This window comes from Anser cygnoides, chromosome 1, assembly GCF_040182565.1.
Source record: "Anser cygnoides isolate HZ-2024a breed goose chromosome 1, Taihu_goose_T2T_genome, whole genome shotgun sequence".
In the NCBI taxonomy this organism is placed as follows: Eukaryota; Metazoa; Chordata; class Aves; order Anseriformes; family Anatidae; genus Anser; species Anser cygnoides.
The window spans coordinates 211203195-211226881 of record NC_089873.1 but is presented as its reverse complement, the minus strand read 5'-3'; the positions used below and the strand labels follow the sequence as shown (position 1 = coordinate 211226881).

Here is a 23687-nt window from a genome sequence, read left to right as displayed (position 1 = left end):
GGTTTTCTTAACGGCCTCCAGCAAGCTGGGATATGCACGCGTAAGAAATAAACAACTATTAAATTACAGGGTTGCGTTATTTAACCACAGACAAAAACATTTTCGTTTCGCAGTTAGGTCAGAAGACCTGGGAGTACCTCTCAGAGCACTTTTTGTCAGAGCTAACGGGTACAGGCAACCAGTGAACGGCACGCCCAAAGCCAACTGACGGCCTTCGCCTCAAACTGAGCACGTTAAAGAGGATTACGGACATCAGCTGCACTGAGCAGTAACTGGGAGACTTGCAAAAAGGGGCGTGCTTGAAGAGAAGTATAAAAGCAGCACGGATATTTGCGAAGGGGGCAGAAATCTCGGAGAGCAATAGTCAAAACCTGGTCCAATGCAGCCAGAAGTCTCCCTGCTGGCACCGCCACCTCTGCCCGGGCCAGAGGGAGAAGCCTCCCCACCTGCACACCAGCTTGGGGGCTTTAATTTGGGGTGCAACAAGTAGCAACCCACGCTTCTCAGGGGTGTGCATGACTGTGCTTGTCCATTTGCGCACGCATAAAGCAACAGAACTCCCTGGGATCAGTTGTAGAGGGCCTTGGGAAATCTGTAGGTATTTATTAACGTGTAGACGTTCAGTGTTGGGGCCTGGTTTTGCCCTGCTGACGCTGATCCTGAACGTAGAGCTCGCTGACTGCCAGTTAACTACCTGTCGGTAATAAATTAATAATAATAAACATACACGGATAAACAAAGGGAGATGAGAAGAAATAACGTGGAAAAGATTAAGAGAACCCCAATAAACTCGAAAGACACGACACTGAGATTTTCATAATGACCGTGGCAATCTGGGAAAAAGGATATATCCTTGCCAGTTTCGTTTTCTACCACAACGTCCTCCATAGACTCAAAGTACTGGCTCCAAAGCACTGGGGAGAAATCACGCTTTCTTCCAGGGCTGCAAGAAAAAAAAAGAAAGAAGAGATTTTGGTAAGACTTTCATTTAGATTGGCATGCAGGGGTCACAGCATCCACTGAAGAGAACACACCGGTGTTACAGAACAGCGCAGAATTAGAAGCAAATGATACGTAAGTGAAATTCTTACGATATTAATGATTTTATAGTCAGTATGGAAATCCATCTTTTTTCCCCTCTAATTGTTGTTCCTGTTGAGGAGATCCCAAAAACACACAGGAAAACTAATGAAGACACAATGAGGAGAACGCTCTCCTCGTAAAGCAATGCCAGGGAAGACTGACCGAGGGCCAGTTGACTGACAGGGACCTAAAGTCAAGGGAAAAGGAAAAAAAAAAAAAGAACAGGGCCACGTAGAGATGCTGTCCCCCTACAACCTCCCAGTTTGCAGCCACCCACAGATCGCAGCCTTCAAAGTCAGAGGTACCTTTGCGTGTCACGGTCCTTCTCCAGCCCCTGCTGCTGGCAGGGCTGGGAGCGCTCCAGCGCCTGGAGCCATCCTGAATTTATGACTCAGCCCATGAATCATAATAAAAATAACAATAAAAAGAGCACTTCCCCTCTCAGGAGTCACCTTGACGCTCTAGCTGCGAAAAGCAGAGCGTCAGCTGTATGCTGCAGGTTACTGCCAGACTAGCGAGGATATAAAAAATTAAGCATCCGATTAAAGACAAAATTAGCGCTTGCCACGAGAGTACGACTTTCCTAGAAATCCCCCCTGATTTTTGGGAGGGATATTGTTCAAGCAAAGTCAAACTGCCCCAAAAATAGGATTTTTAAAGGAACTTGTATTTTAAATTAAGGGCTGTGATGACAAGACCGCGTAACAGATGCTGACAGCTCTGCCTTGGAAGTACGGGCTTCCAGGCTTCGGTTTGCTCCAGGCTTCGCACTTATTCCCAGGTTAATTTCTCTAACTCCTTTAGAAGTCAGAACCTACCACATGCAGAAAAGCTCCTTTATCAAAAAAAAAAAAGGAAAGGAAACATCTGGCCAAGCACATCGCAGTCGCCGGAGACTCCTGGATGCCTGACGCCACCCAGGCAGCGCCCAGAAGCGAGATTCCTTTTTTCTATCAGACCGTGTGCCGATCGCAGATGAAAGAGCAGGGCACAGGCACAAAAATCGTGCTGGTGGGCACCGGGGGTGCCAGTGTTAAAAATCAACTGGTGACGAAAGATTTGGGGCTTGGGGCTTCAGGCAGACGGCAGCTTCCACCTGCACCGGGGCTGCAAGGGAAGCCGAGCGCCACCCTGCTTCGTGCCCCGCCTGGGGGGGTTTTCCTCCCTTCCCGTGGTATTTTTTCCTGCCCCCACTCTGCAGGCACAGGGAATAACACCGAGGAGAGGCACTCGGACGAGGCCTGCCTCCCCCAGTGACACCTCCAGAAGGCCAGCTGGCGTTCCTCGCCCGCAAGGCTCGCCCCCTCGCTGTACGAAGGCTGGCTGCTGCCGCAGCTTGTCGACGGGCACGTCGCGAACCGCCGCAACGAGCGCGCCTGAAATTAGCGCCACCGATCCGGGGAACTCAATCCCCCCTTGAATTACGGGGCGAGCACAGCCCTGCTCCGCGGACACCACGCGGTCGGGGCTCTCAGAGGCGCCCCGCCGCCAAACCCATCTGTTTTTTTGTTTTTTTTTCTGGTTTTCTGGTTCCATCAGCGGCTGTGCCCCCGTTACTCACGCATGGCTCTGCGCTAAGTTTTCCTGATGACTCAGGGGATGCAAAATCTGTTTCTCAGGCTGACATTCGCTCGCTAGCGCTAACGGAGCGGCGCTTCGTTTCGGCAGCGACACGACCAGGCTCAATTCAAGCCCAGCGCCACGCAGGATGAGTAACGGCGCAGCGCTCCGCAGCATCCCTGCTCCTTGACTTCTGGGGGAGGCAATCAGCACGAAACAGGGAAATCAGGCACGGGCGAGGGGGGCTAGAGACCCTCACAGAAGGAAATCTCCTCTGCTGAAGGAAGTTCCCCCCGAATTCCTGGCTTCCTAAAGAAATAAAGGGACAGACAAAGCAGCTTCTCAGTTCTGTAGAAATAAAACTCCTATTTCCCCCGATATTTCTAGAAAACGAAACCTAAAAGAGCTGCCCCCTGAATGCTCCAAATTCGCTTCTGTGGGTTTCCAGACTCCGGTATTGTTCTTGTCAAGCTTCAGTTAAATAAAACGAGGCGTCACACACCTACACGAACCCAGAAGACATTCGTCTCAGAGAACGAGATGAAGCTGAGGCACTGGAAGAGACGAAAAACCATCTTATTCTTTCAAAGAAGGCCGTAGCTCAAGAGGCACAGAGCAAGAGAACAGAGGCGACGAGCCGCTGTGATATCGGGAAGAACCGAGCACAGGCGCCCAAGCGTCTGGGGAGAGGAGGCCACGTTTGCTGCAGCACTGATAAAACATCCCGCTAGGGGAAAAAAAAACAACTCCCACTGAAGATCAAGACCCAGAAAACTGCAACCGCCGAACTTCACAACGACTCTATGATTGCCTTGATGATGCTACGATTATTAATAGATGGTTTATCACCCAGGACCACCAGGATGAGGAGAGGCGGCGGCAGCTCCATAACGAGGGGAACCCGCTATGACACGCCTCCAGGTTTTCGCCACGAGCACCAAGGGGATCTCCGGGGGCCGCATCCTCAGCGCCAGGCGGTGCTCACGGAGGGCAGTTTCCATCCTCTCGCCACACAAAACTGCTTCCACGGCAGCCGTGACAGCAGCGCCACGAGTCAATTAAGAGCTGAAGCAAAAAGGAGAACTTTGCTTGCTTTTAAGCCCACGCCATCACGGCGTCTGCCCATCCTTTACAATATTAAGGACTGCGCAAACCTCTGTTACATTTCCCTCGCCTGGCCAGGTGCTTTGCCGGCCGAGAGCCCAACTTTATTGATTCCCTCCTCGCCTGGAAGCCATCCCAGCCCCTAACCTGCCCTCTCCATACCATTTCTTGAACTTGGTGTAACGGAGCGAGCAGCCCACGGCTTGGGGAATTCCCCCTCTCCTAGGATGCGCGGTTAATGACAACAAATTTCACCATTATTCTAAAAATGCTGCGTTTCAGGCTTTTCTACAGCGCGTTGCTGCTGATTTCAGGTTTGATTGTCCCGAATAGATGCGTGTGATTAGTGAGTATCGTCACCCACCTGGCTGCAACCCTCCCACGGAATTCATCGAGCTGGTGAACTGCAGGAACCCCCTGGAAACTTCCCTTTTATTGTGAGATCTGGATGTCTGTGCGTGGTTTTTCCTACCCATAATGGAGGCAGGATTCCCACAGGAAGCTGCTGGTTGATCCCGTCACGCCGGATGAAGGCTCCTGGTTGCGTGACAAATTCCTCCTCTTGTGAGAGCAGGGCCACAGCGGGGACAGCGAGCAGCACACAAATGAGAACCGGTTCTGGGGACACAGCGTCCTGCTGCTAGTGCGAGGGCGTTACACCAGCACCGGGTTGTAGAGATAAGAAATCAAAGAAACTGTCAGCAGCACGAATTTGGGATATTTGGAACCAAAACTCAGTTGCACGGCAATGCTACAGCGATGGGAGGTAGCCTGCGTTGTCCCCGATGGCAGCGGGCTCAGGATCTGTCACAAAAGGCAAACCCCAGCCCGTGGTTTCTCCCGATAAGAGCAGACCTCCGAGCACTCACGGCTGACAGAAGCAGCGTTAAGCGCAGCACTAACCGACACCAGCTGCCACGCAGAAATCATTCCCTAATCCTACAAGGCCGAGAGCAAGCTGTCCCCATCCCCGTGGCTCGGTGCCTCACTCCGCCCAGAGCAAGGAACCGTACCAAAAACCCGGGGATCATTCTGAAGCCTTTTGGGGTGACCCGACGCAGCTCCTTCTCCTGGCAGACACCGGTGGTAGGCAAATGGTCGGACCAGACGACCTCGGAGGTCGTTTGAACCCTGATGATTTTAGGATTTTATGGCCCGCCAGCTGCTGCGAGCGCTCGTGCAGTCACCGTAACGCAGGAGGAAGCTGCGCCGCTAGAGAAGATTGCTGCCCCTCCATTCCCCTCTCCTTACCATCTACCTGCTCCCAGTTTTGTGGGAAAAAACAAACGGGGAATAAAAACAAAAGAGAAAAACAAGGGCAGAAGCCAGCGACTTGTTTTAACATCTCCAAGGCCGTTTCTGGTAGCAGAAGTGCAACGCAAGGTCTACTCCTAAAGCTCTGGAAGCTCCACAGACCTCCTCCTGCTGAAGTTCTCCTGCAGGAGGCAGTCAGACGCTAACACCAAGATAAAACCACGATGGATAACTCACGGGTTGCAAGAGGAGCCCGTGAAATCAGAGCCGAGCCGCTCCCTGGGAACTTGCCGCTCCGCTTCTTGTGCCGTTGTTGAATTTCGTGGTGTTAGTAAATGCTCCAAACTCAGCTTAATAAGAGTTAACGCCTCCAGAGAAAGTGTCGTGTCAGAGATGAAGTCTCTGGGACCCATAAATCCTGGAACTCCTGCTTGCAGGAATTAGAGCAGAAAGCAAAAAGGACCTGGGAGTCACAAACTGTCGTCACCTCCGATGCAACTACTGCAGACTAATTGAAATTGCAATACTTGCCTCCAAATAACGCTGGGGAAAAACGCAAGGGGCCTCTGATTTAAACCCCACACAGGGTAAGGCCAGCCGTGGAGCTTTCCACGAGACAGCAAGCCCAACAAGCAGCGGCTGCAGTTTTGCACCTCGCTGTGCCGCAGCGGTACTTTGCCGACCAAATATTTAAGCTGTCAGAAGTAATTACCGCTTTTTAAAGCATCCGGCAGACCAAAACAGAAGCGGCTCCAACACAATAGCTTGTCGAGAACGTGCCTTAGCCTCGAAGCCAGGCAGCCACCACGCGGGACCTGGAATCCCAAAACAAGTTCTGGGCACACTCTGCCGCCGGTTTTATCGTCCCGCGCGGTCTGCCAGGGCACCGGGAGCCCACGCGTTTCACCAAATTCCTCACCAGTCCGCACTGGGCTCTTCCTTCGGCTATTAAAACAAAAATCAAAGTTGTATCGAGCAGGGAGAAGCGTTTTTAGAAGTCCCTTTTTCTGTCGACCTCGACTCTGTATCTACAACCATAAAACCAATTGCAGAACATAGATACTTTACCCTTGTGTTGTATTTGAACCTGACCAAAATAAATTAAATACAAGCTATTTAAGAATCGCCACAGCTGACAAATTGTGTTTTAAGAAAAAAAATATCTAAAAATTGGCCAGGACAGTGTGTTAAGTTCTGCATAAGGCACTGAAAACATAAAGTGTTTCTTTATTAAAGAAAAATCGGGAGAAAAAATGATTAAAGAGGGAGAAACTAGTCACAAGCGTCACGATCAAATTAAGCACATCAGATTCAATCAAGGCCTTCCAGCTAATTAAAAGATCCCGGAGAACATGCATCGTTTTTATTCCCGCGCTGGAAAACAACAGCAAACTCTTCAGCGCCAAATCTCATTTGGATGCTCAGCTCCGATTAAGCTGCGTCTAGAAGGGAGCTAATGAAGAACTTAAGTAAGATGCACACGCAGAGGCTGTTCCAGCTGTCAGGAGCTGCTTCTAGGGGGGTCTCGACCCCTCACTAGTGGTTTTGTAAGCTCCGTTTTACCAAGCCAAGCTGGATTTTATTTCCTTTTCAACCAGGCGGCTCAAGCGAAGACCTCAAGGAGCAAATCTGCCTAATTGCCTGCACGCCTTAAAGAAAACAGGCACTAAAAACCCGAACGCGAGCTCCTCTCACTGGGGTGGCTTCCGTGCGCCGCCCAAGCGAAAGGGAAGCGCCACCTCCCTCCTCACAGCCGGAGGATGCATCCAGAGAGCGCTTAGGAGACGAATAAATCAGGGCAGCAGTGCACGTGCAGCTGGGAGGGGGCTGGAATTTAGAGGAGAGGAGGCAGAAATCGAGGGCAGCGTGCCGCGAGATACAAAGAAATCCAAGCGTGCGCCTCGCACTGCTGCACGAGCCATCTAAGCGCTGTCACAGCAGCCATTTTAGCCACCCGGGGATGGGGTTTTGCTGAAACATTAACGCCGGCGCTGCACACAAAGGGAGGATTCGGTCTCCCCGCCGCCCCGCCGTGCCTGCCTGCATCTTCCCATGCGTCATTTCCCGACAGACAACGGTAAACGTGGAGGAGCCCGCAGGCACAAACAGGGCTAAGACGAACAGCGGCGGAGCAGAGCAGCAGCCAGCCCCACGCGGGCACGGCTCCGCTGTTTGTGTCGGCCGCTCTGATGACCTGAACGAGACTTCCCAGTAAAGGAAGCGCAAGGAAGCGATCGTACTGGAAAACGGCAAAAAAATAAATAAGACACAAACCTACTCTCACCCACGTGAAGGCGGCAGCGGGCGATGTTTTATTTCACCCCGCTGGAACGTAGCGATCTTAACAGGGCACGACAAAAAAGCTGCAAGGATTTATTTTGGCTAAGAAGCCCTCGGCACTTCTGGGAAAAGCTTCTTCACCAAACCGTTAATCCCAAGGGAAGCTGGAAAATGTTTTTTTTTTTTGAAGGAAGCATCCCACCTACCCCCGTAACCTGCCCTTCAAGTTGGGGATGGCTGGTGCCTGAGGCACCTCAGTGCCGCAGTAAATTACGTGCCCAAAGCAATCTCACCTGCGCCACCCTCTGCTCCTTCCCTTTTCCTCTCAGCCACCCCACAGAGCCACGGCAACACTGCCTGCCTGATAAAAGAGAACATTTTTAAAGTTAGGATTAGAATTAAATAAAAAAAATTAAAATTAGGCGGAATAAAAGAGAATCCAGCACTCCAGTCTGAGGCCTGGCGTAGTCGAAGCGAAGCATTCCTCTGCAGAAAAACCAGCTTGCCGGTGCTGCTGGCTAATTAGCGAAAACAAACGCTGATGGCCCTGCTTCCACGTTAAGGCATTCCTAAGAGCCCAGAAACGAAACGGATTTATAAAGACGAGACAATAAAAGCTCAAACAAATCTTCTTCTAATTTTAACTATTTTTGTTCCCCACGAAAGCTTGAGTTTTACAGGACTATTTTGGTGTGCCTGGGGTATCTGCCGGCGCCCTAAGTCGCACAAAGATTTTCCAGTGCCTAAAGTTACGTAGAAACGATTCACACAGATACGGCCGAGACGCGAGCAGCCACACAGCGAAACCGTAGAAGGCGACCTGAGTTGAGAGGTAGTCGTGCCACGAGGAAGAGAGAAATCACCGTGCTGAGATGTGCGCATGAAGTTACCACCCACAAACGCACACGAAATTATCTTCCCAGTTCCCAGCTGTGCCAAAGCCTCTGCTGAAATCCCATTCCCACTTTTGTGCTGCTGTCCAAACCCCAAAACGTCAGATGAGATCAACGGGAGAGGCCAGAGGTCTCGAGGGGAGAAGAAAAGGTTCCAGGCAGCAACACGTCGAGCCCCCAGCCTGAGCAGGCTCAGGAGCGAGCGGGGAGGTGGTGCTGACCCCCAGGCACACCTCACCTGCGGGCTCATCAGCACCAACAGGCCAAAAAAAAAAAAAAAGGAAGGAGACAATCACAAAAACGCTTTGGCAGGTCCCACCCCGTGCAGCCCTGCCGGTGGAAAGCCCACGGGTCCGAGCCAAAGCGTCTGCTACAGCGCCGAGACCAGAACCCATCACCCAGCCCACGTTACCAGACAGGGGCTGGAGCTCTCTGCTGCGCCACCCTACCCGCGTGGGGCGTCCAAAACGTATTTAAAAGCCGCGCCAGGTGCGCCTTGCTCCGCTGTGACAACCCCAAACCCCTCCTCAGCACAGCATTTCCGCCTCCCCGCTGCCCGTCGCGCTTTTTGCCGTCTCCTTTTCGCGTTTAAGCTCCGAGTCTCGCCGTGCGGGGCCGTTCTGGTGCCAGGCGTGCGGTGCCTGCACAGCAGGGTGCCATCCATAGAGGGATTGCCTCGAGAGCAAACCAAGAACACGAGAGTGCTCCGCAGCCACGAGAGGACTGGGAACTACTCCCAGCTGCTTCTAAGGGGGAGGACTGGGGAATTTCTGATCCTCATCCCAACACCGCACTTCGTATCAACATTTCTGAAAGTATTTGAAGGGGAAAAGAGAGGTTGATAGCATCATAAAACAACAGGAAACCGAGTTCCCTTCCTAACCATTTCCCTCTCTAACACCGAGCGTTCAAAAACCCTCCGAAGATCGGGAAGAGAAGGAAGTTACATGAATTACTGTATGGGATCGCTACTAAGCAGCACTCCGCCTGCGTAAATATCACCGAGGTGCGAGAACACCCCACAGACGTACAGCACAAAACCCATTAAGGCCACCTGGAACCCAGTCGTTTACCTGCCACGAGCAAGTGAAGCAGCGAGCGTGAGGGGTGCTGCGCCCGCACCTCATTAAGCTGCTCCCTTAACGGCCTTTTGTGGTATTTCCTACCAAAAATTCTCAGGAGCCTGGGTTTCCAGAAGCAGCGCCGACGCAGCAAACGCATCCCCCAGCGCAGCAGCGTTCTGCAGGAAGCCACTTGCTAAGAAAAACAAACAAACAAAAAAAACCAGCCCGGATCTGCCAGCTTACCAACTCCGAGGTCCTGCAGCAGCCAGCAGGTCGCCCGACGTTGCAGGGAATTAATTTTTGACTTCTTACCCTTACCGCGGAGGCGCCTGCCGCCAGGAGCTGACAGCGGCAGCAAGAGAAACTGGGAACCGATCTTCCTCCTGGCGAAGGCCGCCTCAACGCCAGCGTGAAGCCTTTATTAACGAAGTACGAATACCTAATTGAACAGGCGACGAGACGCGGCGCCTATTTATAGCGCCATCACTGCACGCGCTGCTTTAAGGGAAGAATTAGGGTGCTGGCGAAGTTCACAGCCCATGAACCCGCCACAAATTACATTGAAAACTTCACCGAATAACCACAGGAGGCGAGGCTAAGCTAGGCAGGATAAAAGAGGAAGAAATAAGAACCATTTCTTTACCTAAACCAGAAAAAAATCAGCATTTGGCTTTGTAGAGCGTAAGGGTTTGCTTGCTTAGTCCCATTTTAAAGGGAGCCAGCAGGAGTCAATGAGATATTGAGCATGAAATCTAGCCCTGCGCGCACGACGTCGCCTTCAGCACGCTCCTCCGGAGCGCAAGACCCTCCGCAACACAGGCGGGTGAATTTTTTGTTCGGTGACCCAGGCGCATCACTGCCACACAGCACAACGGCAGGAATCAGAGCCCCGGCGTCCCGACTCCACCTCGGGTAACCGAGAGCCCCGGCAGCACTCCCGAGAGGGAGAAACCCCCTCTGAAAGTCGCTCAGAACTGCTCCTCACTCCCGAGTAATCCTCCAACGCAATTTTTTTTGGGATTAGCCTCAAAGCCGTGCCATTCTACGCGGCTTTAAAATAATCCAAATTAAAAGAAGGGAGCATTTGACGAACATTTGTTAGCGGGGCAGAGTCTAACCGCACCGATTGTATTGCGCCTACTCAAATAAGACAGAGGATGTGATGGAAGAAACATTTTACAACTATGTTTTCAAGGAGAGGAGAAGCAGCCGTCATTCAGATATCTCCCCCATCCCTAAAAACCTAAACATTTCATTTCCGTCGCAGCGGAGTAGCCGTCTTCTTCATTATTTCTTTCAGTTAGCCGATTTCACGCACCAAGGCGACGATTCCCGGCAGGAACTGCGGGGTATTTTTAACCCAAAGCAGAGCACGTCGTGTCCTCGGGAGCTGTGCAGCACACACCCAGCCCTGGCGGAGGCTGGCTGGCACGGGAGGACGGCATTCCTCCAAAGGATCCTCCTTTCACCACACCTAGCTGCCTGCGTGGAGCACGAGCTCCCTCCTCACCCCTCTGGAGATGAAATTACTACTCCTCTTCCAAACCATCCCATTTGCAAGGCATTTTCCTCCCTCCGACTCTTAATTAAAGGGCAAAGCTTTCGCCAAGGTTGTCCTTGCCCAGCCAGTCCCTGACAGCTCCCGTCCACGCAGCCAGGCACCAGCCGATCTTCTCTCACGCTTCCAGGGGACGTTCTCGCTCCCGCTTGAACGATTTGCCATCTTTTTACCGTGTCGCACTGTCCCAGATGAAATATTGTCATCACCCGAAGCACCGACTCGCCCACTGCACAGCTTCACCCAAGCTCCTGCTGCCGGGTGAAGCAGCAGGTACGGGCGAGTTACTACAAGGGTATTTTTGCACTTTTTCCCTTAAAATGGAGGCAGGCCAGGGAACACCGGGGTGTGCTCTGGCTCCCGTAAGTCCCAGTCCCCACAAGAAGCCCCCCCAGCACTGCTGCAGTCACCCTCCCCAGCACAGAGGCACCTGCAGAAGCCTGCTCGAGGCTTCCCCAGGCAGGAACTGGGCAGGAATAGGGCTGGCTTGGGGGCTCGCTGGGCTCCCACCCCACATCGCCACCCACCTTCCTTCCGTGGATATCCACCTCTGAGGGGCTGCACCCCCACCAGACACACACACACACACACAGAGCTCCCTCCGCCACCAGCCCCCCAGCAGCAAACACCCCAAGCCCCCCAAAAGTACGTGCCAAACACCCCCTAAAACCCTTCCTAAAGCTCTCCCAAGCACCTCAAAGCACCCCCCCAAGCCCCTCAACCCCCACAAAGCACGCCCCAAGCACCCCAAACCATGCCCTAAGCCTCCCCCAAAGCACCCCAAAAGCCCCGTCAAAGCACGCCTGAAGACCCCTCAAAGCACCCCCCAAACCCCCAAATACCCCCAAAACACCCCCCAAGCCCCCCCAAAACACCCCAACCCCCTGAAAATACATTCTGAGGCCCCCTAAAGCCCCCCCCCCAACACCCCCTAAGCCCAATGAGCACAAAGAGCTCCCAGAACCAGCCCCACGACGCAGGAGGCCCCCACCTTACCCAAAAACCCGTGGCCTCACCGCCCCCCCGCCCCAAATCCCCTCAGACCCCCCCCAGCCCCCTCCATCGCCCCCTCAGCCCCCCCCCATCGCCCCCCCGTCCCCCAAAGCCGCCTCCCATCGCCCCCCCGTACCCCATGCGCATCTTGGAGCCCGCCTGGCCGCCGCCGGGCAGCGGGGGCCGCGGCGGGAGGCGGCCGAGGTGCAGCTGCTTCTCCAGGGCCGACATGGCCGCCGATACGGCCCGGCCCCGCCGCCCCGCCGCCTCCCTCACACGGTCCCGCCGGAAGCGCCTCAGCGAGGGCTGCTGGGAAATGTAGTCCGCGCCTCCATAGGGGTCAACGGGACCGCGTTGCCTTAAGGGAGATGTAGTCCCGGCAGCGCCTCGCGAGGTCTCCTGGGAAATGTAGTCCGCGCCTCCGTGGGGGTCAACGGGAGCGCGGTGCACGATGGGAGTTGTAGTCCCGGAAGCGGCCGTTGCTAGGCAGCGGCTCCATGGGGCCGCGGAGGCCGCAGGCCTCGGGCCCGGCCTCGGGGGGTTCCCGGAGGCGGCGGGGGGCGGGCGGCGGGGCCCGGGGGGGCTCCGAGGGTCGTCCCGGTGAGGTGGCCGCTTCCACCAGCCTGCCGCCGCTGGTGCGGGGCCCGGCGCGCTGCTTCCTCCGCTGTACGCTGGGCCCGGTGCTGTGGGCAGGCCCCGCGCCCCCCGCCTCGGCCCTCGTCCGCCTCCGGTGGTGGGGGGAGACCTCGGGAGGCACCGTCCTGAAGGTCGGGGGGCCCGGGGGGCAGGGGGCGGCCAGCACCCGCTTCGCTGTCCGCTGCGGGCCCCGGCAGCTCGCTGCCTATCTGACGGGTGAGCATGGAGGTCCTGGAGAGTGTCCAGGGAAGGGCTGCGAGGGGGCTGGGACACAAGTCCTGTGAGGAGCGGCTGAGGGACCTGGGGGGGTTTGGGCTGGAGAAGAGGAGGCTCAGGGCAGGCCTTATTGCTCTCTGCAACTGCCTGAAAGGAAGGGGTGGGGAGCTGGGGGTCGGCCTCTGCTCACAGGTAACCAGGGATAGGACCAGAGGGAACGGCCTCAAGTTGTGCCAGGGGAGGTTCAGGCTGGAAATGAGGAGACATTTCTGCTCAGCAAGAGCGGTCAGGCGTTGGGACGGGTTGCCCAGGGAGGTGGTGGAGTCCCCGTCCCTGGGGGTGTTCAAGGAAAGGTTGGACGTGGTGCTTGGGGACATGGTTTGGTGGGTGACATTGGTGGTAGGGGGACGGTTGGACCAGGTGATCTTGGAGCTCTTTTCCAACCCTAATGATTCTGGGATGCTGGATCAGGAAGGTTTTGTTGTCGCCCTGGGGGCTGGCAGCAGTCCTGCTGGCGGTTGAGGTTTGGGCGGGTCTCCAAAACCCTGCCGCCGCCTGTCATTTCGAGGTCAGGCGGCTGTTAGTAGCATATTTTCCACATTAATTATGCATTTTAATTTCAAAGAGTGTGAAGAACACAAAGACATTCAGATGAGCTTGTGCTGTCATTAAGGTGCTTGCTTTACCCAAGGACCTGCAGGAGCTTTATTGGAAGGCTGACGTCCAGTGCGTGTCCCCCGCTGGCACTACTTCTATGGTGATATTGTAGTCTTTATGTGGTAGAGCAGATCTTATACTTGCTTATTACGCCCTGTTATCAGTGCAGTGCTTTCCCTGCTGTCCAATGCCCAAAGAGCTTCGTGCCCAAAGAATGGAGCTGCTGAAGGCTCTAGGGAATGAGACTTTTTGAGGAGCAGCCGAGGGAGCTGGGGTTGTTTGGCCTGGAGAAAAAAGGAGGCTCGATGTAGACCTTATTGTACTTTATGACTACCTTGGTTGGTTGTAGCGAGTGGGGATCGGGCTCTTCTCCCGAGCACCGGGTGATAAGACGAGGGGAAATGGCCTCGGGTTGCGCCAGGGGAGGTCGAGGTTGGATTTGGGGAGAAATTTCTTTACTGAAAGGGTTGTGAGGAATTAGAACAGGGCCGCCCAGGGAGGCGGGTGAGTCTCCATCCCTGCAGGTGTTCAAGAGATGTTTAGACGTAGAGCTTGGTGACGTGGTTTAGTGGTGGACTTTAGGACTGGGTAAAGGTTGGACTGGATGGTCTCGGTGGTCTTTTCCAACCTGACTGATTCTACGATCCTGTTTCCCAAGTTTGCGATACCGCTCTGTGTTGACCTCTAGCATCTCTTTCATTTCACCCGACAAGTCTCAGCTGCGTTTGATTGTGGCCTTGCCGTGTCACTGAAGTGGAGCTCCTCCTGATTTTTGCAGATATGGGCGTGCTTGTCCTCGAGGTGATGACCAAACTCGACCACCTTCCAACCGGCAGAGTGCAGATCACCCAACTGCCCCAGCTCTCTCCCAGCCACCCGATCGGGGGGTTTTTCACCATACTTTCACCAACGGCTGAGGAACTGGGCGAGCTGCAGGTAGTCCTCCCACCTTTGCTCTTTGTTGTCCTATATAATGCTGTAATGCAGAGTAATCAGGTGTCAGGACCCGGTTGTGCTGTGTATACATCCTACAGACCTGCCCCCTGCCCTAAAACATTTACAGATTAAGGTAGGAAATAAAAAAAACGAGTACCGATGACGTTGACACTGGTTCCCTTGGAAGGATGTGTGGCGTTGGTAGTTCAGCTTGAGTCAGAAGATTTGTGAGGGTGAGTTTTTAATGGTGGATTTAAAAGTAAATGGTTCTGGATAGTTTCTCTGGAAAACGCGGATAGTTCCGATGTTTCTCTAGAGCCCCACAGGGCTGATGTTTGTAAAATATTTGGAAATCTGGAGAAAAGAAGGTGCAGTTCTGTTCTGCAGCCCTGGCTCTGGTTAATTTATGCTGGGAGATAGTTGCCCGTGGTTTGGAAACGTGGAACGCGAAATAAATAGTTGTGGATGTGTCTGAGTTTTAAGATGTTACAGAGCTGAATGATACAAATATCGCTTTGCATGAAAAAGCGTGAGCTTTCTGTGTCGTGAACAGTGAAGTTGAATAGAGTACGTGCTGCACTTAACTAAGAAAAAGATGAAAAACTGTTTCCACATTCTATTTTTCAGGTTTCGCTGGTTCTCGAACCCCTGTCAGAAACGCATGGCACCGGCAGCCCTGTCCCAGCCCCAGAGGGAAGTTTAGATACCGCTCCTGCTCAGGGAAGCAGCAAGCCCCGGTCTCTTGCTCCGTCGCCGCAATCTGAGCGCACACGGGTGACTGCTGCTGGCCGAGAGCCTGCTGACAGTAGCAGAGCCACAACTCCCAGGTATCTTTTCTTTGCCGTGACAAAATTCTGGCTCGCTTTGCATTTCACGCTTCTCTTAAAGCAATGACAGTGCACTTGTGGATTATGGAATACTTGATTTCCTTTGAACACGCCTTTTATGAGCTCCAGCACGTTCAGCATTTAAGAGCCTACAGGGACAGTTTCTCATCAGGTATAAAATTGCATCCTACCTTGACTTGGTTCCATCTGCGCTAGTTGAGGCGCCACGAGTCCTTTATTTACAGCTTGAGTCAGTCTGGCTGATGGGATGAGTGGAAAATGAGGAGTCAGTAAAATGAGATGTCACTTTTCTTTTTGGAGTGGGTGCAGAAGGGAAGCAGCTGCAGTGCTGGGGAGAATTTGAAGAGGTTTGAATCCCTTCACTGCTCCACTTCAAATGGATCAAATGCTGTTTTCTTTTCCAATAGAGGAAAGGACCATTTATTCTTTCAAGAGAACTCTGAAAACATAAAAGACGTTCCTTCTGCTTCCCACCGCCATCTGATTTTACCAGATGAACGTTTAAAAGTGAATCCTCTAAAGCAGCAAGTGTCATTTCCCGCCAGCGCTGATCCTGACGCGCCTCCCGGAACAAACACGCGTGTGTTCTCTTTGCATAACCCAGCTACAAAGGACCTGCTCTCAGGTTTGTATGCAGTTGGTGTAGAGAGATCTAAGGAAAAGTGACTCTCGCATGCTCTTGCTGTATTACCTCAAACAGAAAAGGATAACAAAAAGATGTTTACTTTAAAAAAAATAATATTTTAATGTGCCTGAGCCCTGACCTGGAGGGATAAAGGAAAAGGAATTTCAGCCTCACAGCCTGTTTAATCGTTGCCATATCTTCTGAGATGGCCATCAAAAGATGCCACTCGTGTTCATACAGGGGTTGGGAGGGTTTCTCTGGCATTTTCTGAGGGAAAATGATTTCTTTTCCATCGCCTGCTAATTAATTAGCATCCCTTTTCGATCACGGACCTCCTGGACTGGATTCGAATGAGCGAGTTCCTGTATGTGTAGTCTTTGGAGTTTTTATATTTTATGTATTTATAGAGAGGACTTTAAATTACACTGCTGATGAGGCATCCCAAGGTGACAAGCTACTCTTCCGTAAATTTATCTTGCTACTGGATCTTAATAATGCCTTCTAATGCCTGGCTTGCATGTGCGGATGAGTTATTTGTACAGCTGTGAGTGGGAGACTGACAGAGGATTGCTGTCACTCCCAGCTGTGCTTTATGGTGTGTAGCATGCACTGAACCTCTATTATGTCAAGATCTCTTTGTAGTAGTATAAAATAGAAGGTTCGTGACTGTATCCAGCATGCTTATTGTGTTTACACACAGCTTTTAAATTGCGTTTGAATGCTGAGGTTTCGTCCCTCCACTTATTTCTCAGCTCTTCTGGATCAAGGCAATAAACTCCGCGATGCCATGGTTGTTTCTGCGATGAAGTCTAGCCCGGACATGGAGATTGAACTGAGCGAAGTGCCTCCTTTCGTGACGACGGATGGTTTCAAACCAGCAGCAAAGTGAGCTTGGAAAGGGGGAAGTGAGATTTAGTTCCAAAACGTTAATTTTGAGGCCTTATCAGGAAAACTTGAAATACTGAGATTCACGTGCTGTATTCTAGGATTCTCAGTCAAAGGGGATATTAGTCTTTGTGAGTAAAAGCCTCCATTTTTTGTATTGATTTTAATCATCGTGTAGTAAGCCTTGATTTAAATAATTTTAATTATGTTTTGCACTATTTTTATATATAGTACAGAATTATTTAATAATAAAATATCAAACGTTGGTAAAGAGTAGGAGTATGATAAGGAGCATAGCAAATGAAATGTTACTTGCTCACAGAGAACAGGTTTTCAAAGAAATATAGTAATTAGTGGCATAAAGTGAGTACTTTTGCATATTCTAGTTTGCTTCTATGGGTGCCAAAACACCCATGAAAATTTGCATCTCTACGTGTGTTCTCAGAACTAGCAGTCATTGTTATTTCTGTAGGAACTTTGCTAGCAGATGGGTAAAAATAAGTGTGCCTTTTCAGCCTCAAACTCCAATTTCTTGTTTTGTAGTAGACTTAGTAAACGTTCTCAATCCAGTGAAAGTGAAATTTAGAAGAATTAAGACAAATGCACATTTTTTGCAAGAGAAACGTTGGAAACGTTAAATTCTTATTTTTGGAACACGATGAATAATTGCTTTTTGTTCCACTGTAAGCCAGAAAATGAGGTCATTCTTTAACAGTCAAAGCTGCTGTGCAAATACAATTTAAATCATTCAGATGTGAATAGCAGTAATATTGTGTTTACACTTTCTAAAAATCTTTTGATATTAAAAATATGTTTAAATAGAAAATGCCGTGGAAATGAAAACATAAAAAGCACTGGATCAAAAGTCGCTATCATGTGAAAGACACCTAATGACGTGTATAAAAATTATTGGTGGCTCTCAGTTCATCTTTTGAGGTATAGATGTGCATACGTGCTTTCTTTGTGATGAATTAATCAGAACAATTACACAGGTTGGCGTTCGCCGTGCCCTGAAGAACTCACTGGTTGTAAGACAAGAAGTCCCAGTGCTTTTGCTCAAGCTGTTCATTTTTATTTTTTTTAAGTAGGTGATTTGTTGGACTCTGATTTGTTGGAAAAATTCACAGCATGTCACTTATAAACATCTTACTTGACTTTCTCAAGCCCTCTCTCCTCTTCCTTGCACCAACTGTGCTTAAACTGCAAGTTTGGGCCATCTTGACACGTTGCAAAGTGTAAGATTTTTGGATGAGAAATGTGACTTGCAGCAGGAAGTTGTAGAAAGCTTTTGTGTACCTGGAGGTTAAGCTACAAATTGGAGAAGGCTGAACATAACCTTTGCTTTTTACCCTTTATATGACTGAAATCCTGAGCGTGCCAGAAAGACTTAATACCTTTATTTTTCCTTTCACTGCTCTCTGTGCTGCTACTTGTTAACCAGGAGCCCAAATGTCTTGAACTCCGATTTCGTGCCCGCTCCTGAAGATCCCCATCCCTTCACATCTGACGTCACAAGTCAGCAGCTGGCCCTCAACTCCGAGGAGAGAGCAATACAGTTACTGTTGGGCAAGTGAGTGTAACGCACTGAGGATTACTGCAAATTGTCCTTGTTTGTCCACTTTATACTGAAAAATGCCTTTTGACCCTTCATATTCTCCACACTTCTGGAAACGTGAATTGCATGAGCTAGTGGTGACAGGAGGTGTTTATCAGCTTGCACTCAGCTTTAATATATGACAACCTGGGTGGCTCGAAGTCCCTTGCTGTAAAGACGACAGGAAGATTAATCACAGTCTTTGATAAAATTAATTACTTAAAAGTTGTAACTGTTGTGTCCTAAAATATTGAGATGTACGTAAATACAGTGCTTCTGTGAAGGACTTAAGAGTCTGTTAATTAAAAATAGAGAGGACTAATAGTTATTTCTAATCTTTCTCAGGTATTAAGTTGACCTTTCTCTCTTATTTTGTGAAGAGTAGCAAGAGTATAATCGATGCTTCCATTGTCTCTATTCCAGTCAGGGGTAGGAGGCATAAAGCTTCTGTGTCAGATGTGCTTCAGAATTTCAGTTCCTATGTCCTGTTCCCTGCACTTATTTTTTCCCTACACCTACTGGATAACAGTGAAGACTTTGCAGGTCATAAAATGGCTTTGAACTTATAGCACAGATGGAAAACCCTTTAACCAAACCCTTTAGCCAAACAAAACTCAATTTGTTCCAACCGTGCTTTAAAGATAGTTTTATCTATGTACCGAGACACGGTTTGTATTTGTTTTTGATTATTCTTAAGTATTACTGAGAGCTTGAAGAGACCCAAAAGGTATAAAGAGCTTGTGAATTAGTATTATAGGTAGCTGTTTTCAGATACCTTTCACAGTGAAGGTCATCAGGCACTGGAACATTTTGCCCAAAAGGGCTGTGGAGTCTCCAACTTAGCAGATATTCGAAACCCAGCTGGACAATTTCCCAATTTCCATGCTCTAGCTTTGAGCAGCGGGTTGGACCAGACGATCTCCAGAGGTCCCTTCCAACCTCAGCTGTTCTGTGGTTCTGTGTGCATGTATTCGTAGGCTTTTTATTTCAGATGGGTCCAGAGATGGTATTGTAAGGACTACTAGCTGGGCACAGCGCTGTGCAATCATAGTTCGGCTGTTTCCAGAGGCAGTACAGCACAAATCCAGTGTAAAATAGGCAGCGTTGTCAGAATCTGTATGAAATTGACTGCAGAATTTGCAATGCTATGTTACGTTTCTTTCTTCTGTTCCCACAGTGCTGACTTATCTCCTGTGCGTTTCTGGGATCAGACAGGTTCCCTTTGGGATTCTCTGTCCGTTGGGAGTGAGGTGTATGACAGCGAACTCAATGATCCCCACTACGACCAGAGTCTGCTAGAGAGTCTTTTTTACACGGCTCCTGTAAGTGCAAAGCAGAAGGAAGGTGCTTAATATGCAGTCCCTAAGGGGAAAGGAAATCAGAAGCCTGTATCGTAAATAAATAAATCAGTAGTAGTAAAGTTTAATAAAGTATCCTACAGAAACTCATGAGAACGTTGCTTAAAATTAGTAATGTTAATAATATTAATACCATAAAGACTAAAAAGTCAAGTGTTGAATTTGGAAATTGTGAGGACTTCGGCTGTCCAAGAAGTCGTGTTTTTTATGTCTATGAAAAAATTTGTTAGAATATTATTTGTTTCAAATTATGCAATCCACAAGCTGTGGGTCGCTTTTTTCTTTATGTATCCTTTCTGACAATGATGGCTAACTTATTTTACACGCATTATTTCCATTTCAGAAATCAGACTCCAGTTTAAGTGATTTCCTCAGCGATGAAGACGTTAACCCTTCCAAAGAAATGGGCAAGACAAAAACTGTGAAGAAAGCTGATTCTGTGAATCCACAGAAGGATTCTAGTGCCTTTGATCAGGATCAGAAAGTGACAGAAATTAAGCCCAGGTAAATAGTTGTGACTCCTTTAGCAGCACCTTGCTTGTAAGCTGCTGTTAGCATGAATGTTATGCTATGCTAATGTTATAACTATGTTATCAACTCTGTCATTATCACACAATTTACCAAATAACCATTTTGGTGGGGAATTTTCATAGCATTTCTGGGAATGATAGAACCCAGGAATAGCTGTATGTTGTTATAGAAACTGTTTTAAAGAGGTGTCATTAGTGAAAATGGTGAGTTTGACAAAAATGCAGTGAGCCTAATAATATTTTGAACTGTCGAAATAGAAATACTAAGGTCTGAGCGAGCCTTTTGAACTCTCACCCTGTCTCTTGGAACAGTAATCACTTTGTAACCTTCACCATAAATCAGTCCTTGTGCTGAAGAAAGCAGACTGCAGACCAGCCTTGTACAGTTCTGTGGTCTTGTGTATGTATCAGAACAGCTCGCATCCTGTGATCTGTCTTTGCGTAGCATTTCTAAGTGTACAAAACATGAATCCACTTTACAGGGACAGAGTTCACATCAGCAGAGCGTGTTTCACTGCTGCTCTGTGTTCTCTCCTATATCTGCAGTAAGTAAATTCTGACCTGAGCTAAATTGCTTTTTTTTTTCTCAACACAGAACCAATAAAACTGCAGAATGTTCTGGGATCAAAATTATTCTTTTTCTCTTGTGCTTTGACTTTCCTCTAACTTGGGTGAGGAAGAATGTTCATTTTTGGTTTTTTTTTGTAGTCAGATACACTTTCGGCTTATCAACTAGTTACGAAACCGCACATGCCACAAAGGAGCAAATGTCAAGTAACTTAAATGCAAACCAAAAGCCTGAAATCACAGAATCACACTATTGTTAATATTGAAATGCACATTTGAGATCATCCATCTCAACCTCCTGCTCAGGCAGAGTCACTTGGAGAGGTTCCCCAGGACCATGTCTGGTCAGGCTTTGAATATCTCCACAGGTGGAGACTCCACAACCTCTCTGGGCAACCTCTTGCAGTGTTTGACCACCACCCTCACAGTAAACAATTTTTTTCTAGTTATGATCAAGCTGTTTCAAAAAAAGCTAATTCTTATGAGATTTGAAATGGTATTTCTTTAATGCTGAATACATTTTAAAAGTTTACAAGGATTACGTATTTCCACACGTTTTGTTTAAAGAAGTAAAAATGATTCTAGTTATTTTATGTAATTTACAAAAAGAACCAGTAGCATTATGCTTCTTTGTTTGCTAGTTTGCGTGCATATGTACAAAAGATTCTGGATTCTAGCAAACAGACAGGAGAATTACAGTAAACAACAGTGAAATAGAAGTTTCTCTGCTTTAAGTGCTTGTAACAACATCCTTCAAAAATCTGGTTATCAAGATTTACTAGTACAATACCAACAAGTATTAAGGTTTGGTTTTTTTTTGTCCTAATACAGCGCCAGACAATTATTTCTAAAATTTTTCTTACAAATGCTGCTGTTTTTATATTCCAGTAAAATTCGTATCTCCAGAGGTGCCAGTACAAAACCATTTACAAGTCAAGCTTTAGAAATAAACTGTAAGTGAGATTTTAAATTATGACAAAAATCCTGTTGCTGTTCCTCTGCAGCAGCGATGGATCCAAGCTATTTCTTCTGCTCGTGTTGTGTAGGACATGAAAAAGAAAAAAAGCTTTTCTTTTCAAAGAGTTCACCTACAATAAGCATCTTTCAAAACTCCAACAGCATGGAACGTGCTTTTTTGATTGTTTGTTTTAAGTAATAGACCCTTGGTACTGTATATGGTATGATTTCTGTTACAGAAACCACCAAATTTGTTGTAAAAGGTACATTAAAATGTGTATTTTAATGATCCATGAGCAGTTTTTAAATAACATCCTGCCAAGCTACAATTTTCCCTTTGTACAGTCACGTTAAAAACATTTGCATCGACCTGATTCTCAGTTTTCTCTCTGCAGCTGCTCTCCTCTTAGACAACTCGCTCCTCTGGATGTTGGCACGGAAGAAGTTCGCGTCGCTTCCTTGAGCGTAGACAAGTTGGCTTTGCTGGGGCGAATACACCTGGCCAGAGTCATCATTGAAAGCCTGAGAATCCCTCCCGAGAGCACCCAGATTACACTGAGAAAGAAAGGTTTAATGGGGAAGCCTCCAAGGCCTGCATCAGTTAATAAGTGGTAAGGGGGATTGTTTCTCACCAGCTTCTTACCTGTGCCATGGAGGTAGATTTTCCTGAGGTCTGTTTTGTCACCAATTTTACCTAAGCTCTTCTGACATAATCCCATTTCTCTGGTCGTCTCAGCAAACTGTATGCTATAGATTTCTAAAAAGTAGAGATGGGAATAATTTGCCCTGATGTGGTCTCGCTTCAGGCTGTTTTTTCTAGTGCTTTGGAAAAGTACAAATGTGCTTTGTGCATGGCTGCACACTGCAAACAAAAGGCATTTTTAGAGGAGAATCTGACTTACACATAACCCATTGAAAGAATAAAATAGTTTAATTCTAAGATAATAGAGCAACTTAATAAATTGTGAATACAAAGTTTGTCTGCTATGTTTGGGTTCATTACGTGCATTAGGCTTCAGATGGAGTGTGATCACCCATTCGCTTTTTTATTCGCAGTACCTTCTTCGTTGAGTACCACTTTCCTGTGGGAGCCTCCAAGAACGAAAAAGGACAGGTCTCCGTGACAACAGAAGTGATTCGAGTAGCTTCAAGTAAAATCACTGACGGCGGTAAGACCATTATTTTTCCTCTCTTTTATTTAGTCCTGTTGAGTGTGACATCCGTTAGAAATTAGTAGCATTTTCTTAGGTATTTTCCTTGCTGCATGAAAAATATTCTGTTTTATATTATGCTTGGTGGCACGTCTACAAACAGAGTTAGTGCACTGCAGCTGGTGGAATGCTCCTCTTTGGGAAGAGAGAATTTTTTTTTTTCTTCCAAGAACTAGTCACATTTCTTTTCCTAGGGACAAAAATAGCAGGTCTGTATGTCCATTCCTTCATGTCAACGTAAAACCGATATCCCTTCTGCAATAATACTTAAGATGACAAAAGACTTTTATCTCAAATAAATACCTAATTCCTCCAGGTGCTGAAATATGTCACGTAACATGCGAGAGCTCAGAGAGTCTCCTGGATCCAAGAGCCCCTAACAAGTCCTGCGCTCCAATCAGTAGACGTTCATCTCGTTACTGAGTTACCGCTCCTTGTATCCCTGAGAATGTTTTAGTTTACATTTCTGTCCTTGATGAGTAGAAAATGATGCATGAGCATCATTCTGTGCCCAGTCTTCCCAGAAACTGGAATTCCAGCGTGATTTTCAAATGACTTTCCCATATGGTCGTTCATTGGCTTCGCATCTTTCCGTATTGAATTAATTCTGAGTTCTCCACCTGCGTACAGACAAAACTTCTGAACCTCGGCTGTTTGTACCACAGGGAGAATACAGGCTCCTGCGCTTTGTCTTGTGTAGGTAGATTCCAGCTCTTTGGAACTTAGAAAAATTGATGAGGCCAGAAATAGTTTGAAGAAGCCATCTAGTCAATCCAATGTACCTTCATTTTTCCTGAGAGCTGCTTATCTCATTTATTCAAGATCCTGAATGAGAGAGATTCCTTAGCCTCCCCAGGCAAGCTATGAAAGTTCCTTCC

At 48.6% G+C, this 23687-nt stretch overlaps 2 protein-coding genes across 8 annotated transcripts in view; one reads left to right on the top strand and one right to left on the bottom strand.

The window, feature by feature from the left end:
• The window catches only part of PPME1 (protein phosphatase methylesterase 1), a 29620-nt gene extending 17536 nt beyond the window's left edge, over positions 1–12084 (bottom strand). Inside the window, exons 1-2 of one of the 4 annotated variants that reach the window (XM_066990054.1) lie at positions 11926–12084; positions 850–943 (exon numbers count right to left, since the gene is read on the bottom strand). In XM_066990054.1, coding sequence (XP_066846155.1) covers positions 850–943; positions 11926–12020 — 189 coding nt within the window. In that variant the 5' untranslated portion in view covers positions 12021–12084. Of the gene's footprint in view, positions 1–849; positions 944–2644; positions 2954–5238; positions 5502–11925 lie in introns of those variants that run through there. The other 3 variants (XM_066990052.1, XM_066990053.1, XM_066990051.1) reach the window with 3 other exon arrangements.
• A 187-nt stretch (positions 12085–12271) lies between these two features.
• The window catches only part of C2CD3 (C2 domain containing 3 centriole elongation regulator), a 49697-nt gene continuing 38281 nt past the window's right edge, over positions 12272–23687 (top strand). For all 4 annotated transcript variants that reach the window (XM_066990048.1, XM_066990047.1, XM_066990049.1 and 1 more), the window contains exons 1-10: positions 12272–12641; positions 14077–14234; positions 14862–15061; positions 15490–15707; positions 16460–16592; positions 18034–18162; positions 19364–19508; positions 19888–20048; positions 21994–22209; positions 22655–22767. In XM_066990048.1, the coding sequence (XP_066846149.1) occupies positions 12287–12641; positions 14077–14234; positions 14862–15061; positions 15490–15707; positions 16460–16592; positions 18034–18162; positions 19364–19508; positions 19888–20048; positions 21994–22209; positions 22655–22767 (1828 nt within the window). In that variant the 5' untranslated portion in view covers positions 12272–12286. The remainder of the gene's footprint in view (positions 12642–14076; positions 14235–14861; positions 15062–15489; positions 15708–16459; positions 16593–18033; positions 18163–19363; positions 19509–19887; positions 20049–21993; positions 22210–22654; positions 22768–23687) is intronic.